Source organism: Rhodnius prolixus, unplaced genomic scaffold, assembly GCF_049639745.1.
Source record: "Rhodnius prolixus isolate KJV_2025 unplaced genomic scaffold, Rpr scaffold_5, whole genome shotgun sequence".
Taxonomy (NCBI): Eukaryota; Metazoa; Arthropoda; class Insecta; order Hemiptera; family Reduviidae; genus Rhodnius; species Rhodnius prolixus.
The window spans coordinates 42,732,224-42,755,695 of record NW_027411624.1 but is presented as its reverse complement, the minus strand read 5'-3'; the positions used below and the strand labels follow the sequence as shown (position 1 = coordinate 42,755,695).

At 34.4% G+C, this 23,472-nt stretch overlaps 1 protein-coding gene and 1 long non-coding RNA gene across 2 annotated transcripts in view; one reads left to right on the top strand and one right to left on the bottom strand.

Annotated features, from left to right (window-relative positions):
• Nucleotides 1-14,826, bottom strand: part of spz3 (Spaetzle domain-containing protein 3) — a 44,620-nt gene extending 29,794 nt beyond the window's left edge. Inside the window, exon 1 of the mRNA XM_074137508.1 lies at nucleotides 14,306-14,826. Coding sequence (XP_073993609.1) covers nucleotides 14,306-14,617 — 312 coding nt within the window. The 5' untranslated portion in view covers nucleotides 14,618-14,826. The remainder of the gene's footprint in view (nucleotides 1-14,305) is intronic.
• A 7,409-nt stretch (nucleotides 14,827-22,235) lies between these two features.
• On the top strand, nucleotides 22,236-23,472 carry LOC141458931 (uncharacterized). Its single transcript, XR_012461284.1, has 3 exons — nucleotides 22,236-22,587; nucleotides 22,758-22,881; nucleotides 23,076-23,472. It is a non-coding gene; the product is annotated as an uncharacterized lncRNA (long non-coding RNA).

Genomic DNA, 23,472 nt, shown 5'->3' with positions numbered 1-23,472 from the left:
CAGATTATACGTAGGCTGATGTGTTGCCGTAAGCGTATTATACACAATACTTTTTATCCTGATACAATTTTTTAATTACTGTTGAGCTCTTAGGTTGCACTTTTTTTGAGGAACACATGAAGGTCAAAATGGAGAAAATATATGGTTTAAAGAGTTACCAATCCGAATTGTGATGGAGGGGGTATTAGGAGGCGACGCCCTCCAGTTTTTTTTTATACTCTGCTATCTTCATTTTAAATTCTATAAAGTTAGGATGAAAATAAAACTAAAACTTGGTTAAAATAAATAAAAAATGCTAAAGAACTTTATCCTAATAAATTCACTCGCCAGTTGAACCAGTTTGTCCCACGCTTTATTTGCAAAGCTCCTCTCACAATATTTTTTTTTTTTGTTTTTATTTATTTTTACCAGGAGTTTCCTGTCTTAGCTCTTCTCTTTTTTTTCAATCCTGTTAGTTTGACCATGACTTCTTGTAGAGCGGTTTTTCTGAATCAATTGTTCACGCTGATCAATCTTTATTAGTTTTAGTACTTGCTAACTTGATTATTTAATCGAGATTTATCTGTGTAATGTTTCCTTCCGCTGTTTTATCAGTAGGAAAATGATTATCATGTCGAATGTTCGATTATATAAGTTTCGCCAGAAAACATAAGTTTTAATAGAAATCGCTTTACCGGAAATAACTATCTCTAAAGACGATCTTTTAATCTTATGTATAATACAAGGGAAAAATTATTGCGCCAAAATTATGAAAATCGGGTTTTCGACATTAAAAAAGAAAAAGGGTTAATGAAGTAAACTCTAAATCATCTCCTAACTGACGACGTTGCTAATATTCAAGGTCAACTGTCTGGGCAGTTTCCTGCGGGATAGAGAAAGATATACCTCTCGTAAAACCTGCCCTGGTTCTGTGGCTTCTCAGATATAAATCTGCCAAAGATGGTTTCGAGTGAAACTCGGAAAATTAAAAGAAAAACCTCTAGAAAATAAGCAATTTTTGGCTGAAACGCTGTTTTATTTCTACACGTATTTCTAGCTAATCTTTTGTTCTTAAAAAAAAAAAAAAAAAAAAAAAAAAATTACTGCCGATAAAAACACGAAACCGGAAATCCTCATCCCAAGGAAATGTAAAAAAATTTGGTTTAAAAAAAGAAAACCGGAAAAACCTTGGAAAATTGATTCAGTAGAATGGCAGCATTTGCGGATATCTAAACTAAATAACATCTTTTAATAATCAGCAATTTTACATGTTTAAATTACTCCGGAAATAGACTTGCAAATATACCAATTGATTAAAAATGTCTTTTCGTATTCTTGAGACGGGAAAACATGTATTTCCTGTGTAAGCTCAAAATGAAAATAATGCTTTCTCAAAAAAAAAATAGAAAAACCACAAATTTTCACAAAAACTGGAGCTCAGTTCCTGTAATAAGCGTAAATAAATAATAACGCCAAGTAATATTATTAAAAAAATAATTTCACGGTTTTTGACTTTTAAATTATTGAAAGATATTTATAAACTTAATTAAAAGAAAAAAAAAGGCATGTTCCAAAAATGGAGTCAATTAAAACATGATAAAACATTCATAGCAATCGATTGGAAGTAATTCAAAAAGTTTAATGATATGCTAATCGATGTCCTCCACTGACTACAATCAATGGAATTCTAATTGATATGATTCATTGATAGAAAATCTTGGAACTTATTTATGCACAGTGGGTAACACATGTTAATTCAGGACTGAATGTTACACCCCATTTATAATCAGGATTTTTATTTATTTGAAGGCAAGCGCTTGAACTACTTATAATAATACCTAAGAAAATATCTAGTTAAGATAATAGTGGCAGTGGTAAGAGTTCATTGGATATCGTCGAATAATTTGTTTGGTTACAAGTTGAATGCACCCACTTTATTGAATAGACAGGTGCCACACGGTAGCCGAGCGGTTAAGATACTAGACCCGCAAAGCTAGGTTGTATTGTTGGTTTAGTAGATTCGATTCCCTGGTCTAGAGGCCTTGGATTTTATTTAATGGTTAATAAAAGAAATTTACAGTAAAGTATGTTAGGCGGTTATAGACTAGACCCGCAAAGCTAAGATGTATTGTTGGTTTAGTGGATTCGATTCCCCGGTCTTTGGCCTTGGATTTTATTTAATGGTTAATAAAAGAAATTTACAGTAAAGTATGTTAGGCGGTTATAGACTAGACCCGCAAAGCTAAGATGTATTGTTGGTTTAGTGGATTCGATTCCCCGGTCTTAGGCCTTGGATTTTATTTAATGGTTAATAAAAGAAATTTACAGTAAAGTATGTTAGGCGGTTATAGACTAGACCCGCAAAGCTAAGATGTATTGTTGGTTTAGTGGGTTCGATTCCCCGGTCTTTGGCCTTGGATTTTATTTAATGGTTAATAAAAGAAATTTACAGTAAAGTATGTTAGGCGGTTATAGACTAGACCCGCAAAGCTAAGATGTATTGTTGGTTTAGTGGATTCGATTCCCCGGTCTTTGGCCTTGGATTTTATTTAATGGTTAATAAAAGAAATTTACAGTAAAGTATGTTAGGCGGTTATAGACTAGACCCGCAAAGCTAAGATGTATTGTTGGTTTAGTGGATTCGATTCCCCGGTCTTAGGCCTTGGATTTTATTTAATGGTTAATAAAAGAAATTTACAGTAAAGTATGTTAGGCGGTTATAGGCTAGACCCGCAATGCTAAGATGTATTGTTGGTTTAGTGGATTCGATTCCCCCGGTCTAGGGGCCTTGGATTTTATTTAATGGTTAATATGAGAAATTTACAGTAAAGTACGAGTATGTTTGCTAGTCGCCTCCGTCCACGACACCTAATTGGTAGTTCCACGTAAAGCCCCGCCTGTAAAAAATTATTGAATAGACTCCATTTTTCTGAGAGGTTTTGGAAAATTCTTTTGTTTCCGTAAAAACTTTGTTTACACGTTACATAATATATAAAAGTAGATCGGAACCATTCTCTCTAAAGTGTCTTTATGTATGTAATGTGCCATTTTTACCATCTTGACAATGTAAGTAATAATTTAGATTACAATTTGATATAATCAATTTATGAACCTTAATTAACAGGAAATCGTGTGCGTGCGTGTTGAATTTGGATTAACTTTTAAATAGGAAACGATTTCAAGGATGTGATCGATTTTAAAATAAATCGAACGTGAACTATTTAAAAAAAACAACTAATAAATTGAAAATACTCTATGGCTGAACTGTCCTTGAATTGTCAATTTTCTCAGATATTTATCTTTTCAAAAAAAAAGAAGTTTGATTAACATCTCTGAAATGAAGGAACAATATCCGCATTCAGTTAGTGCTCATTAATTTACTCAGTGCAGCAGGGCTTTTAACAGGAATATATGTGTTAATAACAGAATTTCTATAACAACTTATGGGAATCTTTTTTGTTAAATGTAGAACGAACATTCGATTGCTTTGCTGTTATATAATAAGTTCTTTTTTAGTTCCTAACCTTGCCACAAATTAGAGAGATAATATAGACAGCTATGAATATTATAATTTAATGTATCACCATGAAATAGCGTGCAAGTCGTTTAACGAATACATTTTAGCTATTTGGGGAATCCCCAGCTAATATTAGTAATTGTATGTTCACTGCTTTATTTTAATAGCTTATCCCCACCAATCTCTCTTAGCTAATTGGGAGTTAATAACAGCCCCTTAACAAGGTATTAAATGAGTTGTTACTTAAACTTTTGAGCTAGATCAAAATAGCATAACGTGTTTATTTCTAGCTATTCAATAGCTGGTCTAGATTATTCTAGAAATACCATTTTGTCCATTATTTATTGAAGGTTTTTTCTTTTTGGTTTGATCCGTTGAAGCGTCCCTCACTTATTCCTGAAGTGTAGTGGCTAGACGGAAACGGAAGTGATGTCGAAATCACTCAACACCAAAGTAATTAATCTACCTCTGATTATGGGCGAAAGTCCGAAATCGGTCAAGGATACAATTATAATCAACAAAGATGTTATAAATTTTTGTGCATATTTTATATGTTATAAAGTTCATCCTAATTTTTTATTTATTTTTGTTAAAATATTCTCGGACGCAATCTAAATTGTGAAGCACTTTAAGTTGTTAAAATGATGAGTATTCAGGCGGGGCTTTACGTCCAACTACAAAACTAGGTAAGTATCGCGGATGGAGGCGACTAGCAAACATACTTTACTATAAATTTCTCGTATTAACCATTAAATAAAATCCAATGCTTCTAGACCAGGAATCGAACACACTAAACCAACAATACATCTAAGCATTGCGGGTCTAGCCTATAACCGCCTAACATACTTTACTATAAATTTCTCGTATTAACCATTAAATAAAATCCAATGCCTAGACCTGTGGGGAATCGAACCCACTAAACCAACAATACATCTTAGCTTTGCGGGTCTAGCCTATAAACGCCTAACATACTTTACTATAAATTTCTCATATTAACCATTAAATAAAATCCAAGGCTTCTAGACCAGGAATCGAACACACTAAACCAACAATACATCTAAGCATTGCGGGTCTAGCCTATAACTACCTAACATACTTTACTGTAAATTTCTCATATTAACCATTAAATAAAATCCAAGATCTAGACCGGGGGAATCGAACCCAGTACCACAATAAATATTAGCCAAAAATGTAAAGTGTAGTAAAATGATGAGTAATTTCATTTTTCAGCATTTTCTTTTTTTTTCATATTTGTAAAATCGAAGCTCAGCACAAATGCAATAAGTTACACTTAAGGAGAACTTATTCTAACTTTCTAAAATTAAAAAAAAAATGTTAATGTATTTTCAAGTTGCTAACCAAACAAATAGCTACCCACACGGTGCCTATAAAGTAAATACAATATAAATAAACAAAATAAGGCGTTAAACATTGTGAATATGTCCAATTTTGATGTACCAAACAACCAGCTACAAACTAAAGGCACCACCATATGAGATTTATTTATGACTAGAGGGTGTGGCTGTGGGGGAGGGGGGTAGAAAGAACAATTATATTAGTTAATATATTTATTGTCACAGATTGCGCATGCCCCATGGCCCCATGTTGACTCATTTACACAGGAAGTGGATACACTCTGTACAAGAACTGTTGAGGAGGGTGTGGTCTTACTAGTTTGGTCGCTCGCATTAATTTTTGTTTTGTTCTATGAATAATTTTATGAGTAGCTCAATTTATCAAACTAAAAACATACTGAGGTCAGAGAAATCATTTTTTTTTTTTGGTCTTGTTTTAAGGAATAAGAATGAAACGTTGAAATCTCGAGAGTGGGTAGCGCTTTTGCTTTTGAGACCAAGTTCATACTGTCGGGGGCCGTTTGTACAAGACCCTGATCCGCCCAGTCTTGGACATACAGCTCTGAAACCTGGACCACATCTAAAACCAGATGAGAGAGACCCCTCCTAATTTTCGAAAGGAAAATACTGCGGCGAATTTTCCGGGCCCAGTACGCGTGGGACAGGAATGGAGGTTTACCAAGGAATCTAGGAGCTTGTACGAGTATGTAATGTTTAAAGAAATAGATGTGGTTAAATTCATGAAGTTGGGCTGGACATGTGGTTAGAATGAGGGACGAGGACATCCCCCCAAAAAAGGTGACTAATGAGCCACCTCCATGGAGTCAGGAGAGTTGGGAGGCCGAAGCTGCGCTTGACGGACGGTGTTGCAAGGTTGTTGTTGAATAACACCAACTGGAGAGCGGCAGCAAAGAGTAGGATTGACTGGCCGGAAACTGGTTCAAGGAGGCCAAGACTCAGCGATGAGTTGTAGCGCCATTGGATGATGATGGGGCCGTTTCTGATAAAAGGTACTCGGAGTAATGGAGGATCTAAAAAGAATATGCTGGGTCCTTGGTTCCGGTAAGAATCCCAATACTTTCCGTTCCATTTTTCCAAACTTTCTCAAGAATTTGAGAAATTTGCATACAGAGAATTCCAGGAGTAATGGGACCAATCAGCTGTTTTTCCAATCTTATTTCTGTTCAGATTTCCTGTGAGATAATTACAAAAAAATAATTGTATTAACCAATATTTATTATCAATTTATTGAATCACTAAGTTCTGATGATTATAGACGATCAATTCAATCTCTATTCACTACCTCACTTGTCAAAATCACGGAGATCCTCAATGATTCTGGGAATATCGCTAATTTTAGTATCATTAGATGAGGATGACTTTCCATTACAGGATATGGTTAACAAGCCAATAAAATGAAGATCAATCAAAAGTTCCCGGATACGTAATATTCTCTCTCTCTCTCTCTCTCTCTCTCTCTCTCTCTCTCTCTATCCCGGACATTAAAGTGAGAATCCGCAATCCAGTGGGCTAATCCATTTTGTGTTTGATTACCCACAAGTGCTGCTCATCTGGCTATAGGATCTTCCTGTTTTATTCTTTGTTTCCCAGAAGTTCCCTGAAGTATTATTTAGTAATTGAATTATTTTTATCCAACTTGTCAAATAATGGCGTGAATTTTTTCACAGACTTTCTTGTACCGCATCTTACTTAAACTTACTTAAAACTTACAAAAAAAAAGTTTCGTCATTACAAAAAAAAAAAATATTTAAGTACAAAATTATAAAAGTTCCGTTTTAGAGGTACCTAGGAGCTTCTTATAGCTCACTTCCTACAGTATTCTCTGTAACGAGAGAAAACTCTCCGGAAACCGGCAGTGCTCTAGTAAAAGCTCCCAGCGCCAATGATCTCAACTGTTGACGCGCCTCAAAATAAAAAAAAACCGGCACTTGCGGTAAAAGCCAATTTTCACCAAATTTTATGATTTGAGATTAATATTTGACCCTTATTAATTGTTGCATTTATTCCCTGGAAATAGCATTAGAGAGAGGAAAATCCAACCTTCCATCACCCATAAAAGTTTTTCTTAAAATCCATTTCTCTTCGTGGAAAACGACGTTTCAAAGAAAAGTCTTAAAATGTTCCCCAACTTGTCATTTCTAACTAGTTTATATATTGATAAGCCAGACGCCACGGTAGCCGAGTGGTTAAGAGACTAGACCCGCAATGCAGAGATGTATTGTTGGTTTAATAGGTTCGATTCCCCGGCCTCTAGGTCTTGGATTTTATTTAATGGTTAATATGAGAAATTAACAGTAAATTAAGTTAGGCGGTTGTAGGCTAGACCCGCAATGCAGAGATGTATTGTTGGTTTAGTAGGTTCGATTCCCAGTCCTTAAGCCTTAGATTTTATTTAATGGTTAATATGAGAAATTCACAGTAAAGTATCTTTGCTAGTCGCCTCCGTCCACGACACCTAATTTGGTAGTTGGACGTTAAGCCCGCCTGAAAAAATAGGCATTTACTTTACTTTATAATTGATAAGCCATAAAATATCATAAAATAATTGCAAAAAGTTTAAATGTCAAAAAAAGAAAGGAAAATATACTCATATTTTTATATTAGTTTTTAATTAATAGAGAGATATGCAATATATACTAATGATATGATTGGGTAAAGATGGCGCCTGGTGCACCGTTGGAATTTAGAACGAGGTCCCTTTTTTTATTTCGTATTTCCAGTAATAACTACCGTTCTTACAGCCTCTATGTAATTAAAAATTTTTATTACATCTACAAAATGTATTTCTATTTATTTAAGTTCACTTCGTTCACTACTAGATGGTATTACAATCGCGCTGATTTACGATTTTAAAAATTCACTAGAAATATAAGTAAAAGTAATTTTTAAAAATTGATCTGTTGGTAAGACTGTTCCGGTATCCGCTATAAAGCGTGAAACTAAAAATTAGCAGGAAGTTGAAATTAGTTATTTTGCTGTTATCACCAGAGGATGGCCAAAACGTTATGGTTGGAAATTGTTTCAACCCAGAAATACCAATTCCGGAAGAAAAATTGCAAGGGCCAACAGTTGAATGCGAAGTATCTCCATGTGGGAATCCAGTACGCTAACCACTGAGCTAATCCCCTTCTCTTTCTTAAATTGTATTATTTTTAAATTTCATACTTTCAAATTTTGTAAATAATTCTTTACGATGATAATAAACAGCGCGACAAATCCCCCTATTTTTTTATTCTGGTCATTTTGTAAATGTTAAGGTGAACCTCTAGGTACGGACTTGTTATTTAGTGTTCCATGTTAAATGGTTATTTATTTGCTATATAATTATTTTTAAATAAGATCGTAAACACTTTTTTTTCGAAAAAAAGACTAGGTTAATACGTGCACGTAAACACTTTGTCCAATTTTAAAGTTCTAACTCGTAAAGCCACTGCAAAATCAGAATTTGCATTTCCTGTTTCTGGAAAAGGGAAGTATTGCGATCGTGACAGAATTTTCTGTTTTGAGTTTTCAAAATATCCATTTTGAGGTTCTTTGAGAGCAAAAAAAAAGTAGTTTTGAAATGTTTGTGTGTATGTGATAAAAATATCTCAAAACTTACAGAGCACAGGGAACTGAAAATTTATACTTAGATTGGACCCCCCATACTAAGGGACAGACTTTACCCTGGCCATCAAATACCGGGCAACATTTTGAATATTGTCAAATGGCGACTATTTTTTTTACTTTTAACTTTACGTAATGAGTGTCCTGGATCCTGGAGCTTGTAAGAAGGGGAAGGAATTGCTGCTAATATTATCTAGGGCATGTGTAGTAAGCTTCTTGGCTGCGGAAACCCATTACATACAGATTTTTAGATTACATACACACATTTTTTTTTACAGATTTGAAGATGTATTTCTTAATCGTCCCATCTCTTAGACGGGTCCCAACACGTCCCTTGTTCAAAATAATAATTCGCCTTGTGCTAGCTTTGTTGTCAGAATTCGAAAGGAGGCGATTTCCACACCAAGACATCTGTACTCATTTACCTCTAACTGAGGAGATTTCTCGCCAGATCTACCAACAAATCCACCGGAGAACTTCACTCTGAGCTTTTCCAAAGCGCTGTTCATTTTATTTTCATCCATGTCATCACACATCTGGTTCCCCAGAATAAGGTGAGTTTATGTTACTTTCTCTGTCCAGCTGAGGCTTTTCCCCCAGGGCCGGATTTTTCTATAGGCTAACTAGGTTTCAGCCTAGGGCCTCAAGATCAAGAGGGGCCTACATTCAAATTGTTAGCAAAATTAAAATTACACTATTCTAAAAACAGTGAACAATAAAACACTGTTTTAGTGATGTATCAATGTAGTGATTATTTTATTATCTCTCAAGTAATTAACAAACTTAAAACTTAAACTTAAAAATGGGAGGTGAAAGGGCCTCATAAGTGGAATAGCCTAGGGCCTCTTATCTTCTAAATCCGGCCCTGTATTTCCCCTACTACATTTCTCTAGGTGAGGATATTAGAGCATTGCGCATTAATTGGTGGACTCCAGTAAAGGTTAATCTTGAATCATTTTAAGGTTCTGGTAGCAGTTGAACTTGAACTAATCTTCCTATAATGGCGAGAGTGTTAGGGAAATTCACCCATGAGCTCTGAGTTGGTTGAGCTGGTCATAGCCTCTAATTCCGCGACCTCTGCTCCTTTTAGAGGTCTTCCATTCATTCATACCCTTTGATTTCAGAAAGGATGGATTCACTGTTCAAGCCTATCCTAGCGCACAGATTCCAAGATGTATTTCTTAATCGTTCCATCTCTTAGGGAACTTCCAAAGTGGGCGAACTGGTAGTGCATCTAAATTGTCTGTTACCAGGACGTCCGTATCTATCTAGCGCCTTCTGAGGATTCCCTTAAGACAACTAACTTTATCCACCGTTTCGACTGTGTTTTTAATCAGAATAATAATTAAAGTAATTTTTACTGGGAAAAAAAGAAAAACTAAATGCACGCAGCGAGAATTGAAAGAAAAACCCTAAGGAAATGGTTCTAAGGGAAATTCGACTCTGCAACTGAGGTTTATATCTAAATTCAGATTTATGGTTCTGCATGATAGATATTCCATTATACTTAACTATATTAAGTAAAAAAACTTTAATACAGGAAACAGATCGCCTACACAGCCTCTATTTAAACATGTTGCAGCTGTAAACAGTGTATATGGTTCCCCACCCTAGAGTGTTACACTTAAATGTTAACTCCTATTCAAGGTGAGTGAGATGTGCTAGTAGTAGTAGTCGTCGTCGTCTATAACCATTATGTACTGTCTGCAGGAGCGGCAATACATTAACATTATGCGGCGCGTTCGAAGGCACCCAAGCGAGCATTTAATATTTTAATCATAAAGAATTTACTTGCTATACCAATATTTACACAGCTAATAATTCTGACCCCTAATTATTTTTCTCAGTGACTGTAACATTGAGAAATTATTATAGCGTATTAATTTATAACTAATGATATAATATAACTGCCATAAAGAACGGTTAATAATAATAATAATAATAATGGTTCGAATCCAGCAGCTGACCCTTAGATTTTCTCTTCCTAGGAGCTTCTTACAGCTCACTGTCCGGTGATGGACAGTGTTGTCTGTAACTAGAGAACACTGTCCGGAGGCCGGCAGTGCACTGGAAAAAGCTCCGGGCGCTAATAACCTCAGCTGTTGATGCGCAAAAAATTATGTATAAAAAAAAAATAATAATAATAATAATAATAGTAATAATAAAGACGCCCCAGTAGTCGAGCGGTTATAGGCTAGCCCCGCAAAGCTAAGATGCATTGTTGGTGTAGTGGGTTCGATTCCCGGTCTTAGGCCTTGGATTTTATTTAATGGTTAATAAAAAGAATTTACAGTAAAGTTTGTTAAGGCGTTTATAGGCTAGACCCGCAAAGCTAAGATGTATTGTTGGTTTAGTGGGTTCGATTCCCAGTCTCTAGGTCTTGGATTTTATTTAATGGTTAATATGAGAAATTTACAGTAAAGTATGATAGGCGGTTATAGACTAGACCCGCAAAGGTAAGTTGTATTGCTGGTTTAGTGGATTCGATACCCCTGGTCTTAGGCCTTGGATTTTATTTAATGGTTAATATGAGAAATTTACAGTAAAGTATGATAGGCGGTTATAGACTAGACCCGCAAAGGTAAGTTGTATTGCTGGTTTAGTGGATTCGATTCCCCTGGTCTTAGGCCTTGGATTTTATTTAATGGTTAATAAAAAGAATTTACAGTAAAGTATGTTAAGGCGTTTATAGGCTAGACCCGCAAAGCTAAGATGTATTGTTGGTTTAGTGGGTTCGATTCCCAGTCTCTAGGTCTTGGATTTTATTTAATGGTTAATATGAGAAATTTATAGTAAAGTCTGTTAGGCGGTTATAGGCTAGACCCGCAAAGCTAAGATGTATTGTTGGTTTAGTGGGTTCGATTCCCCCGGTCTTAGCCCTTGGACTTTATTTAATGGTTAATATGAGAAATTTATAGTAAAGTCTGTTAGGCGGTTATAGGCTAGACCCGCAAAGCTAAGATGTATTGTTGGTTTAGTGGGTTCGATTCCCCCGGTCTTAGCCCTTGGACTTTATTTAATGGTTAATATGAGAAATTTATAGTAAAGTCTGTTAGGCGGTTATAGGCTAGACCCGCAAAGCTAAGATGTATTGTTGGTTTAGTGGGTTCGATTCCCCCGGTCTTAGCCCTTGGACTTTATTTAATGGTTAATATGAGAAATTTATAGTAAAGTCTGTTAGGCGGTTATAGGCTAGACCCGCAAAGCTAAGATGTATTGTTGGTTTAGTGGGTTCGATTCCCCCGGTCTTAGCCCTTGGACTTTATTTAATGGTTAATATGAGAAATTTATAGTAAAGTCTGTTAGGCGGTTATAGGCTAGACCCGCAAAGCTAAGATGTATTGTTGGTTTAGTGGGTTCGATTCCCCCGGTCTTAGCCCTTGGACTTTATTTAATGGTTAATATGAGAAATTTATAGTAAAGTCTGTTAGGCGGTTATAGGCTAGACCCGCAATGCTAAGATGTATTGTTGGTTTAGTGGGTTCGATTCCCCCGGTCTCAATGCCTTGGATTTTATTTAATGGTTAATATGAGAAATTTATAGTAAAGTCTGTTAGGCGGTTATAGGCTAGACCCGCAATGCTAAGATGTATTTTTGGTTTAGTGGGTTCGATTCCCCCGGTCTCAATGCCTTGGATTTTATTTACCACTGGGTTTAATTTATCTAGTAAATGTCTTAGAAGACATTAAGTTACTTTCCTTATTTTTATTATACTTAAAAAACGACTCCTTAATTTTCAAAATTAAAAACATAAAAACACCCTTATCAGTGTGTGTCAAGGTCAACCAAATCTTTATCTATTCTGTATCTCATACTTATTCTATTGTGATTCGAGGTAAATTACCTTAGAAAACTATTTGTTGATTAGTTTTTATTACTAAAGTCTCTTTTCACTCGATTGCAAAACTTCAAATTGTACTATCTAATTATAGGTTTGTTTGTCAGTAGCGTACGTACATTCCAAAGGCCCGACGGACAATAATTGCTCTTCTCTATTATTAGCCTTTTGCTTAAGTACGTTTTTTACAGCCTTTCTTTCACTATAATAATCCACAGGAAGTATTTTGATCATGTAGACTCTTCTATATCGAATGTTTTCCTGGAATATTTGTCTGTAGAGTGTATAGTCAAACATTTGTCCTAGAAAAATTCGATTAATAGCCGGTCAGAGCGAAGTATGTGGGTTAAACATATCTTTACGTTGCTATTTCAAATAATTTTTATGGCATGTCTTATTAAACATGGGATAAGGATTAAATAGTTATCCCTAATTCTAAATTTGAGGAAAATTTTTAGGTACCCGAGGAACGACACTATGTTTTAGAACTAATTTTATCTATCAGAAGTTTTATTTGTATTGTTTTATGTTTTAATTACAGTCCAACGTTTTTAAACTTGCTATATACTTACGAGTATTTAGTATCCGTGGAGATCTATGATTTTATTTGTTCAAATTTCTGCACCTAAGTATCGCTACAATATAATATATTGTTGTACGGTTCTAGTAAAGTGTTAAATAAAATAAAGTAAAGTAAAGTAATCGCCTATTTTTTTTCAGCCGGGGCTTTACGTCCATTTTACCTTGGGCAAACTAACTAATCCTTTTTAATTTTTAGGATTTCATCAACCACCAGAAGCAGAGGGGATTACCGGACACAAATGCACCCAAAACAGTGCAAGCAATGTCAGTTTTGCAATGAAGGAAGCTTATGAACGCCCCGTATCTAGCCTAAGCTTCTAGTTCAAAACGGCCTTACTTCCTCTTGAAGCAGCAATGTCAAAGATCTTCCTTCAGGACTAAGAAAAGTCTTGTACAACTTATCTCCTTGCCAAATGAAAGGTTCATTACCCTGGTTACAGGCTTTATCCCATAAGGAAATTTTGGAATAAGATAAGAAAACAGGGGTCAGATGGGGGAAAATGGAGAACTTAGACTAATATTACATTCAGGCTCATGCTTTCGCTAGCCAATCTGGGATTAGAGATACTCTTGACTCTGTTCTGGATTCTGGAAAGGTATATGGTTGATATTGGTAGTGTTAAAGAGCGCGGAGGACCTAGAATGCTCAGTTTGAAGAACAAAATCTGTTGCAACAGTCGTAATATATCCTGTTTGTACTTTCTCTTACTCCAAAACCAAGAGGATGTATCGTGATTAAGATATATTTTCAACGGAAGTACGTTATTGGGATCCGCTGAACAAGTGGTTACATGACTTAGGGAGTAAGAATCCTGTAAACGTTCATAAAAAACAAAATCGTAGGGGGAAGTGGATTAGCCACTTTTTCAGGGTCCCTGAGGGTATCCCAGCCTAACAACATGAACATGAGCAACATTAAACTGTTGCAGTCCAATAAATAGGGCATCTGTATAAGGAGCGGCACATTAGCTTGGAGCCGTTGCGCAGATTGTGTCAGAATGAGAAGGAAACGGCCTCTCTCTGGCTGTTCCCTTTAGATCTTTCAGTCGAATGGAGATAGTAGCGCAAAAAGAACTAGTAGGGAAATAGGGAAAGTTCTCCACCTCTTTTGTAGGGAAGATTTCTTCTGCTAGATCCAAAGGGGATGGCACAATAAGCTGCGGTGTCGTGGGGCATAGGTCTCACCCTGATAATCTAATCTCTATGGAGTAAGAGCTGTCACACTTAAACACTATACAAGTTATGGACGCCTCATTTTATGGACCAAACACTGATAACTAAGGGAGCTCCAATAATCTTCTAGGTACACAGTGGGTTTTGGTATTATTGACCACTGGTTCTTCCTAAACACAAATTAAAGTTTACAAATCAGCCATCTAAGGCATGGAAGAATACTGATTACTGACCGGAATATGTACCAAGGTACCATTGTTGTAGGTAGAACTATAGGAATAGAGTGGCACCACAGGCACAGAGCCGTTCTTCACCAGGATGGGTCCTCTGAACTCTTCGGCAGGCTGATGAGGGCCACCGCTACCCGGAGGTCTGCCCTCGTCTTCGTCATCATCATAGTCGAGCACCGCGTGCAAAGTGGTACGTCCAGAGCCGGCCGGCACACCGCCGGACACGCGAACATATTGTACTGGATAGGGCGGTGGTGGAAGTGTTGGAGGCGGAGGCGGTAATAGCCCGGCTGTACTGTAGTTCTGTATGGACATCACTCACATAATACTGGACATCGGACAAAGTAAAATATCTTGGGCACTAAAATCGAAACCTGAGACAATTAAAAAAAAAAAAAAAAAAGGGAGAAAAGAAGACGATGGCAATGTAAACAGAACTAACAAGAGCTCGTCAGTAGCTGGACTGTGACGTAACAATCCAGACGCTATCCGACTGACACGCGAACAGAGACTGACAGAGCTACAAATACTGGGCCAATCTACATACAGCACCGCTAATAATCTGGACGGGGATCAGGAGGGGATCGTACCCCACTTTTGCGTCATTCACGTAATCTTTTAGTTTTTGTTTGTACTCCAAATGAAATTAATTTAAATTAGCAAGATCATATTTTAAATTTTACTTTCCCATGGTAGAATTAGGACGTTATTTAATTTTTTTTTTTTCTTCTTCTTTTTTGTGGTGTTAATTGCACGAGAACTGTCAACTTTAAGCCAAAATCATTGATGCGGAAGGAAGGATTATTTTATTTTCACGAAAATGATTTTAACGAAGTTTTTTTTACTTCCTGTCACGACTTGGTAAGGAGAAGGTAGCGTTTTTCGAAGTTTTTTTTCTAAGAAAATTCGTTCTAGGATAGCCCTGGGGGAGTAATGGGGATCGTTTTCCTCTAAAGTAGCAAATCAGCACAATTTACGTAACACAAACCTTAAAATCTAAATCGCCCCAGGGGTGTTGATATAACACCATCAGGCATGTAAAGTGATATCGATAGGCAATTTGATGGGCTTGTTATATCGACGGGAGGCGATTCAGTGGCCACCTCCTTCACCGTATTTGACACCTATGGACTATTTCCTTTGGGGATACCTGAAAAACAAGGTGATTATTCATAACCTTTCTTATTTCTGCCTATCTAAAAGCATTTCTAAATCTAGGTGTATCAGAATCAAGCCGGAATTGCATCTGTAGATGAACTAAAGCAGAGAATAATAGATACCTGTAAGTCGGTTAAAGCCGAATCTATTTCTTTGGCAGTAAGGGACAATTGGCAGGAAAGAGCATGTCTAATGATAGAGGCCATTTCGAGCATGATCTGTAATATTAATGAGGAGTAAAATTTATAATAAAATAGTACTTTTCTTCTTATTCAATCAAAAAAAAACCGTTATAATATTGTCATTTAGAAATTTCTTATAAGAATCATGTTTTCATTCATAACTTGTAAAATATCGCTCTCAGCAAAAAACCGTCCAAGTAAATCTGTTTCTGAAATAAAAACCCCACCTCCCCATTTGAAAAAATGAAGTTGGTGCCTGTATCTCGCTTCTGGAAGCACCGAAAAAAATTTACAAATTAAATTTGGATGTCTAACAAAAAACTAAGGGAACACGTATTTTTTAGTTTTTTTCTAGCTATCTTAGTTTCCGAGAAAAAGTCGTTATCCATATAGCTAGGGACACCCTGTATTACATAATTTATTTAAAGAACAGACTCAAATTAGATGAATCAAATTTAGTACCATGTAATCAAATTTTCAAGAAGGCAGTGGGTAATAGTAACTATTATTCTCAGCTGATTGTAACCATAACAGAGTATAACCTTCAAATGGATTACACACGTTGCCACAGCTCTTTGAATCATATTAGCTATTGATGAAAGGGACATATTATATGGCGATAAAACTTTTGGCAAACAAATTAAAGACACAAGTTTTTAAAACCTAAAATCAACAAACTTGGTCTTCGAACCCATAAATAAGATAAACAAAAATTACCCCCCCCCCAAAAAAAAAAAACAGTTACACACTTACTGTTAAGTGTAATTGCGTAATTGATGTTAAGTATTAAGCTTTGACGTCAGATTTTTTTGTCTGTTTCTTTTAAAGTTACTTTGTTTTTAAATTTTAACCATTGTTTTTGTTTTGGCCTAGTTTCCCAAAATATTCGAGAAGCACGTAGTATAAAATCTAAAAAAATAAATGTACGTGATCTGCATAAATTTATTAAATTTACTATTTCTTTTTTAATTTTTTGGTTTAAATAGCTTTATTTTACCTAAAATTGTAAACAAACCATATTTTTATTTGTAAATATCCCAAATTTTACTTTGTAATTTTGTATTTTACAACATATCACGTATAACTTTTGTGTAATATGCTTTAATGCACTGTATAAAATGAACGTATATGCTTCTTATCTTTTGACTTTATTTTCATAGGAAATTTTCATTTTAGGGCACTCCAGAGGGAGGGTGTGGTTAGGTTTCCCTCTAGTGTGCCATTTCAGTATAATGTACGGACCAATCACTTGATTTAAGTGTGAGAGAGAGGGAGAGAAGCGAGAAATGTAGAAACAAGACCCTGTAATGTGGACCCCTCCAAGACTTGAACCAACAATAAAATAGAATTAAGAATTTCATCTTGGGGGTCTATTTTTAAAAGCAAAAACTATTGATTAAATTCATAATAAATTGATGAAAGTAATCAAAAAAAAGATTAACGAAAATACGATAAAAAAAAAAAAAAAAAAAAAATGTTAGCACTGAATTAGAAAACGTGCAACAATAAAATTAACTGTTAATTCTTTTCAAAGAATTCGTGATATTACATCATTTACTAGCAATGGAAACACGCCCCTAGTGGCTAAAACAACTAACTACTTAGCTTTATTGTAGCATTACAAGAACATAGGGCTTTAGTAGTGGTTTAGTAATTTCGAAACATTTCGATTAAGTCGCTGTGCTAGAATATAATTATTTTTATTTAATTTTTTTATTTTTTAAATCACGGTATTTAGGTCATTATGGTAAATCTATTGCGAATTCTGTTTTCAATTCCCACTAAAATTACTTTTAATCAGAGTATTTGTTTTTTTCAACAGTTAATTTATTCAAAATTACGTGTAAATGAAAGTAATCAAATTATTATATGCATTTCAATGAACTGCACAAATTATTCAATTTTGCAATGAACTACAAAACATTGACCAAAAGAAAACAAAATCTGGGTGAAGGAATAACGGCCAATCTCATTATTATTATTATTATTTTTTTTTGCAATAATTACACGTTGATTGACAATATTTTCTTGTAACATTCAATTTTTTTTTTTCTGATCGATTTAAAAATTATTCTTCATAATTAGATATTGTTGTGTAGCGGGGGGGGGGGGGGCGGCCTTAGATTATTTTTCAGTTAGAAGGTGACTTGATTGGTGTGGTTATGTGATGAATAAGGAACGGATTTTTATGTATTTAAAAATGCCAAATATTTAATTAAAATATGCATTTATTTTCGTCAATTATGTGGAAAATATGTGATTTTCTTAAAATATTTTCTGGAATATTTAAGTAAAATGGACATTTTTTTTATGAAAATGGAATTTTTTTTTTTTTGGCAAGTTATAATTATTTATACGAGAAAAGAACATTTTTACAATTTGTAATAATTTATTAGGAACAATGTAATTTGTTTTTATAAGTTATAATGATTTATACAACAAAGAACATCAGCATCACTGTCAAGTTTTTCAATAACTGCATTGGCAAAATACCTGCCCTCAACGTCAGTGGTTTCATCAATTGACACCCAAATTGGTCCATCTTTGATATGTTCTCGAATTTTGGTTAGTGTATCTTTATAGATATCTTCCAGGTAGTTTTTCCGCAGAGTGCTCTCGTCAGGCATTTTTTTCCCAATATAGGTCTCTAAGAATCCTTTGAAATGAGGATTTTTAAGTTTGTGGAAAGGGATATCTGCTCTAACCAAAGCCCGACACAGATCTGTACTCAGAGTAGACTTACTTGATGATGGAGATGTAAGGAAGGCTTGATAGGACGTCCTCTCTTTATTTCTGTTTTTATTCTCTATGTGCGATCTGGTGGCAATATGTTGGGTGACTTGGGAACGTTGAGAGCAAGAAACGCGCTTGTCACAAGCTGTGCAGTACAAAATGTCTCCATCACTTCGAAAAAGTTCAGCTGGAAACTCGCGAAGATATTTAGCAACCAGTTGTTTGCTTGAGGCCGATGTTCGTGGCATTTCACCCAAAAAAGAATGCACTAAGTGACCGAACGAAATGAATTGGACACTTCAACGAACGAGCTGAAAGAACAGACAACCTCAGACAACTTCAAAGAACTAACAAGTGCCCGTCACTGTTTAGCAGCATTCTGAGTAAATTACAATAACCATTGTACCCACTGTGGTTCACAGTTCCTGTCAACCACCTCCCAATTATGAAAATATGCCCAAAATGAAAAATATGAAAAAATATGTACATATTTTGATTAAATATGTAGAAATATTTATTTATTTTAATCAAATATGTATAAATATGCGATAATATCCAAATATGTGGAAATATGTGAAATAAAAGTAGACTCAAACGGCTTAAAAAGTGTCAGAATGTATACTTCTAGTTGAAAAACGTCTGTAAATTGCCTAGAAAAAAATTATGTAAATACATACGAATCCGTTCCCTAGTGATGAATATTATCTTGGTCTCGGCCCTTGACGCGCCATCTATTAACTCGGTGTGGTGAAGTAATTTACAACTTCAAGTTTAAGGCACATAGCCGGGAGCTTGTCACGAGAAATTTGCCCTTCCCCTCCCAAAAAATGTCTTGTTTCAAAAATTTCATCTTTAAAAATAGTACTTCCGGTTGATAGCTTTCGTATTGAGTGAATATATTACCCCCCCCCCAAAATAAGAGAAATTACTACTTTCACTTCTAGTGAGAGATACTGATGTCAATTACTAAATTATGGTCAGCGCTCCTGGTAGAACCAAATGGAAGTATAAAGTTTCAGCTTCTTGTAATTTTTCGATTTTTTTTTTGTGGGGGGCTCATTTGTTCTCGCAAAAAAATATTTCTTTTTATGAAAAAAAAAAAAACACTTTCTAGGGGTGGGACCTCAAAATGGATAAATTCAATTTTTTTTTTTTTTTTCAAATTGGCATGATTGAAAGTAATGAAGTATAATATTAAAGTATAATAAAGTCAAGTGAATCATCGTTTCTGATTTTATTTCCTTTTAATATTGATTTGCGAGTTAATATAAAATTACGAGGCACTTAATCTAGAAAAACGGTAGCTTGGTAAATAATAATAATAATAATAAAAAACTATATTAACCTATGAAAAGACACACACACACACACACACAAAAATGCACTACATAACCTTGGCATATCGAGAAGTTATCGAGTGGTTACTTTCATTACACATTGCCTTACTAAACGGCACATTTTATACGATTTATGGTAAGTAGGGAGTTGTTCTTTATATTTACACTGTGAAAGTCGTATTTTGCACTATTGCATTCTATATTCCAGAATGATTAACTGGACTCTAGCCAATAATCCAATCATAATAATAACTGTCTTCATTTATCTTACTTACATTAAGAATATAAAAGTGAAAAAAAAGAAGTCTGGGGTGACCTATTTTATTGAATAGTTCTGATATTGGTTAAGCAGTTCACAATTTCCCCAGCTTATTGATAAAATATTTTAGAAAAAACCTAGGTCATAAAACACAAGTTGGTGTCAAACTGAACCCTATGTAGACATACACTTTCGACTGGAATAGGTTACTCTTACGTCAGAGGCAGAGAGGTGTAAAGGAATCGTACCAAATGTAGTTCTTCAATAAACCGATAAAGGATGGTTATCTAATTGAAGCAAAAAATTTAACATTTAGTGAAAGTTGTAAATTTAATGATTTTTGGTGAATATCGAGGTGCGTTCTTAAATAAAAACAACATTTTTGCTTTATACCAACGTTTCGGTAATTTTTACTACCTTCTTCAGGGTATTATAAAAAAAAAAGTTTGTGAAGTTTAATGTAGAGCTACGAGTATATCATCATAACTGTAGGTCATCATCAACTGTAAAAGGATTACAGAAACTGCTGAGGACTGTTTTATTTCGACAAAATTCTTCAATAAAACCAAAATTAGGTACATGATAATTGAAATAAAACATATTCTGCAATCATTCACTAACCGTAGTGGATGGTGTGACGTAATATAAATTTTCAAAATAATTTATTTTAATTTTTGCATAATTCCATTCTTTATTAAATACCTATGGAGGAAAAAATAGTGAAAAAATTCTGGAATACATTTATTATAAGAAAAAAAGGCTTAAAATGTCCTAATGGTGGGCGTGTAATTGGGCGTGGTTTACTCCTCCCCTACCTACGGTTCTATTGGCCAGTATACACGCCCACAAGACGCTTGTCCGATCCGCCATTAGGATTTTTAATGCCATTTTTTTCTAATTAAACAATAGTTTAGAATTTTTTTACTATTTTTTCCTCCGTAGGTATTTCACAAAAAATCACCTAATGCAATAAAAAAATGCATTTCAAAAATTAATGTAATTTCGAATTTAACTGTTTTATTTCGACAAAATACTTGAATCAAATAAAATTAGACACTTGATAATTGAAATAAAACATATTCTGCAATCATTCTTAAACCGTAGTGGATGGTGTGACGTAAAATAAATCTTTAAAATAATTTATTTTTATTTTTGCATAATTCCATTCTTTATTAAATACCTATGGAGGAAAAAATAGTGAAAAAATTCTAAAGAACGTTTTTGGTAAGATTATTAGGCCTAAAAGATCTTAATGGCGGAACGTAGAATAGGTAGGTGGGCGTGTAGTTGTGTGTGGCTTATCCCCACCTACCTACATTTCTATTGGCCAGTATACACGCCCACAAGACGCTTGTCCGATCCGCCATTAGGATTTTTAATGCCATTTTTTTCTAATTAAACAATAGTTTAGAATTTTTTTACTATTTTTTCCTCCGTAGGTATTTCACAAAGAATCACTTAATGCAATAAAAAAATGCGTTTCAAAAATTAATGTAATTTTCAACTTAACTGCTTTATTTCGACAAAATACTTGAATCAAATATAAATTAGGCACTTGATAATTGAAACAAAACATATTCTGCAATCATTCATAAACCGTAGTGGATGGTGTGACGTAAAATAAGTCTTGAAAATAATTTATTATTACTTTTGCATAATTTCATTCTTTATTAAATACCTATGGAGGAAAAAATAGTGAAAAAATTCTAAAGAACGTTTTTGGTAAGATTATTAGGCCTAAAAGATCTTAATGGCGGAACGTAGAATAGGTAGGTGGGCGTGTAGTTGTGTGTGGCTTATCCCCACCTACCTACAGTTCTATTGGCCAGTATACACGCCCACAAGACGCTTGTCCGATCCGCCATTAGGATTTTTAATGCCATTTTTTTCTAATTAAACAATAGTTTAGAATTTTTTTACTATTTTTTCCTCCGTAGGTATTTCACAAAGAATCTCTTAATGCAATAAAAAAATGCGTTTCAAAAATTAATGTAATTTTCAACTTAACTGCTTTATTTCGACAAAATACTTGAATCAAATATAAATTAGGCACTTGATAATTGAAACAAAACATATTCTGCAATCATTCATAAACCGTAGTGGATGGTGTGACGTAAAATAAATCTTGAAAATAATTTATTATTACTTTTGCATAATTTCATTCTTTATTAAATACCTATGGACGAAAAAAAAAGTGAAAAAATTTTAAGAGAATATTTTTAATAAAAATAAATAGATCGTAATATTTTCTCACGTACTTATACTAGAGTAAGAGAAAGTATTTATTTGATAGTAGAGCCATCTCTGGGCAAGGCTGAGAATCCTTGCCCTAGTTCAGCTCACCATATACGTGTGAAACTAAAACTTTTTTTAACATTTTATTTATTAAAAGCTAATTGCTTTGAGGAGAGAATATTAAAAAATTGTTTGACACATTTCGTTCCTCCCAAAACTTCTATTAAATATATAATCAAATTATAATTCTAATAAAATAACTACATAAAGTGAAGAATAGTACTTAAGATGGCATTGGCACGAACAAAAGCAAGTTCAATAGCGTATTGTCTGCTGTGTAAGGTCGAGGCTTTATAGAAAGTGTCCAAGGAAAATAGAAAGGTTTTACATTTTAGCATATATCTTCTCCCACCATATTGTAATTGTAACTGAAGCACGATGGCCTGGAATTTATCCAAGTTATAATATAATGATTGAAATTTAATTCATTTTATGTTCTACAATTTTAGACTAAAGAACTAAAGATGCTTGATATTTTTTTCACATTTCAGGTTATTCTGAATGATAGAGATTTAAACTTATTTCCACAAATCCTAACGTTAGAATTATAAGCGAAGGTCGGCAGTGCGGTGAAAAAAAAAGTTCCTATGACGAAGTTCTTGGAAGAGATAGAGGGTAAGCTTCCCTCTAATTTATTTTAAAAATCCTAAGTTTTAAATCCACCATAATAGTATGCATGTGCTAAGACCTTACCTGTAGCACGTTAGAGACAAACGGACCTACGCCGCTCTTTTAGAGCTTTCTCTTAGTTGAATGTTTCTTGCAAAATAAATCAAATGATAGAGATTTTCTTCTTCTTTGTTGTTTAGGTTCACAGAGGTAATCAAACGATTAGTTTTGAGTTGATGTTCATACAAATAGGACCATTAGTTTAAAAAAAACTGCTTTTTCCTCAAAACCTCAAGACGCTTACTTCCGGTGGAAAATTGCATTTAAGAAATTGATACGATCGCAAAACTTACGTAAGAGAGTGGCAGTTCGCTACTTCCTCAAACAGACATAATGTTCAAAGTGAATGTACTTACATGGCCACTGTGAATGTAATGTACGATTTCACACAAGCACCTTAATTCATTTATTCACCTTTTCATTTAAAATGGTAACCAGCTTACAATATGTAACATAATGCCTTAAGTAACCTCCAGTGTCCAGAATCAAGGATTCAACACTGATTAAATGTCAGCTCAACCTTGATAAATCGAGATT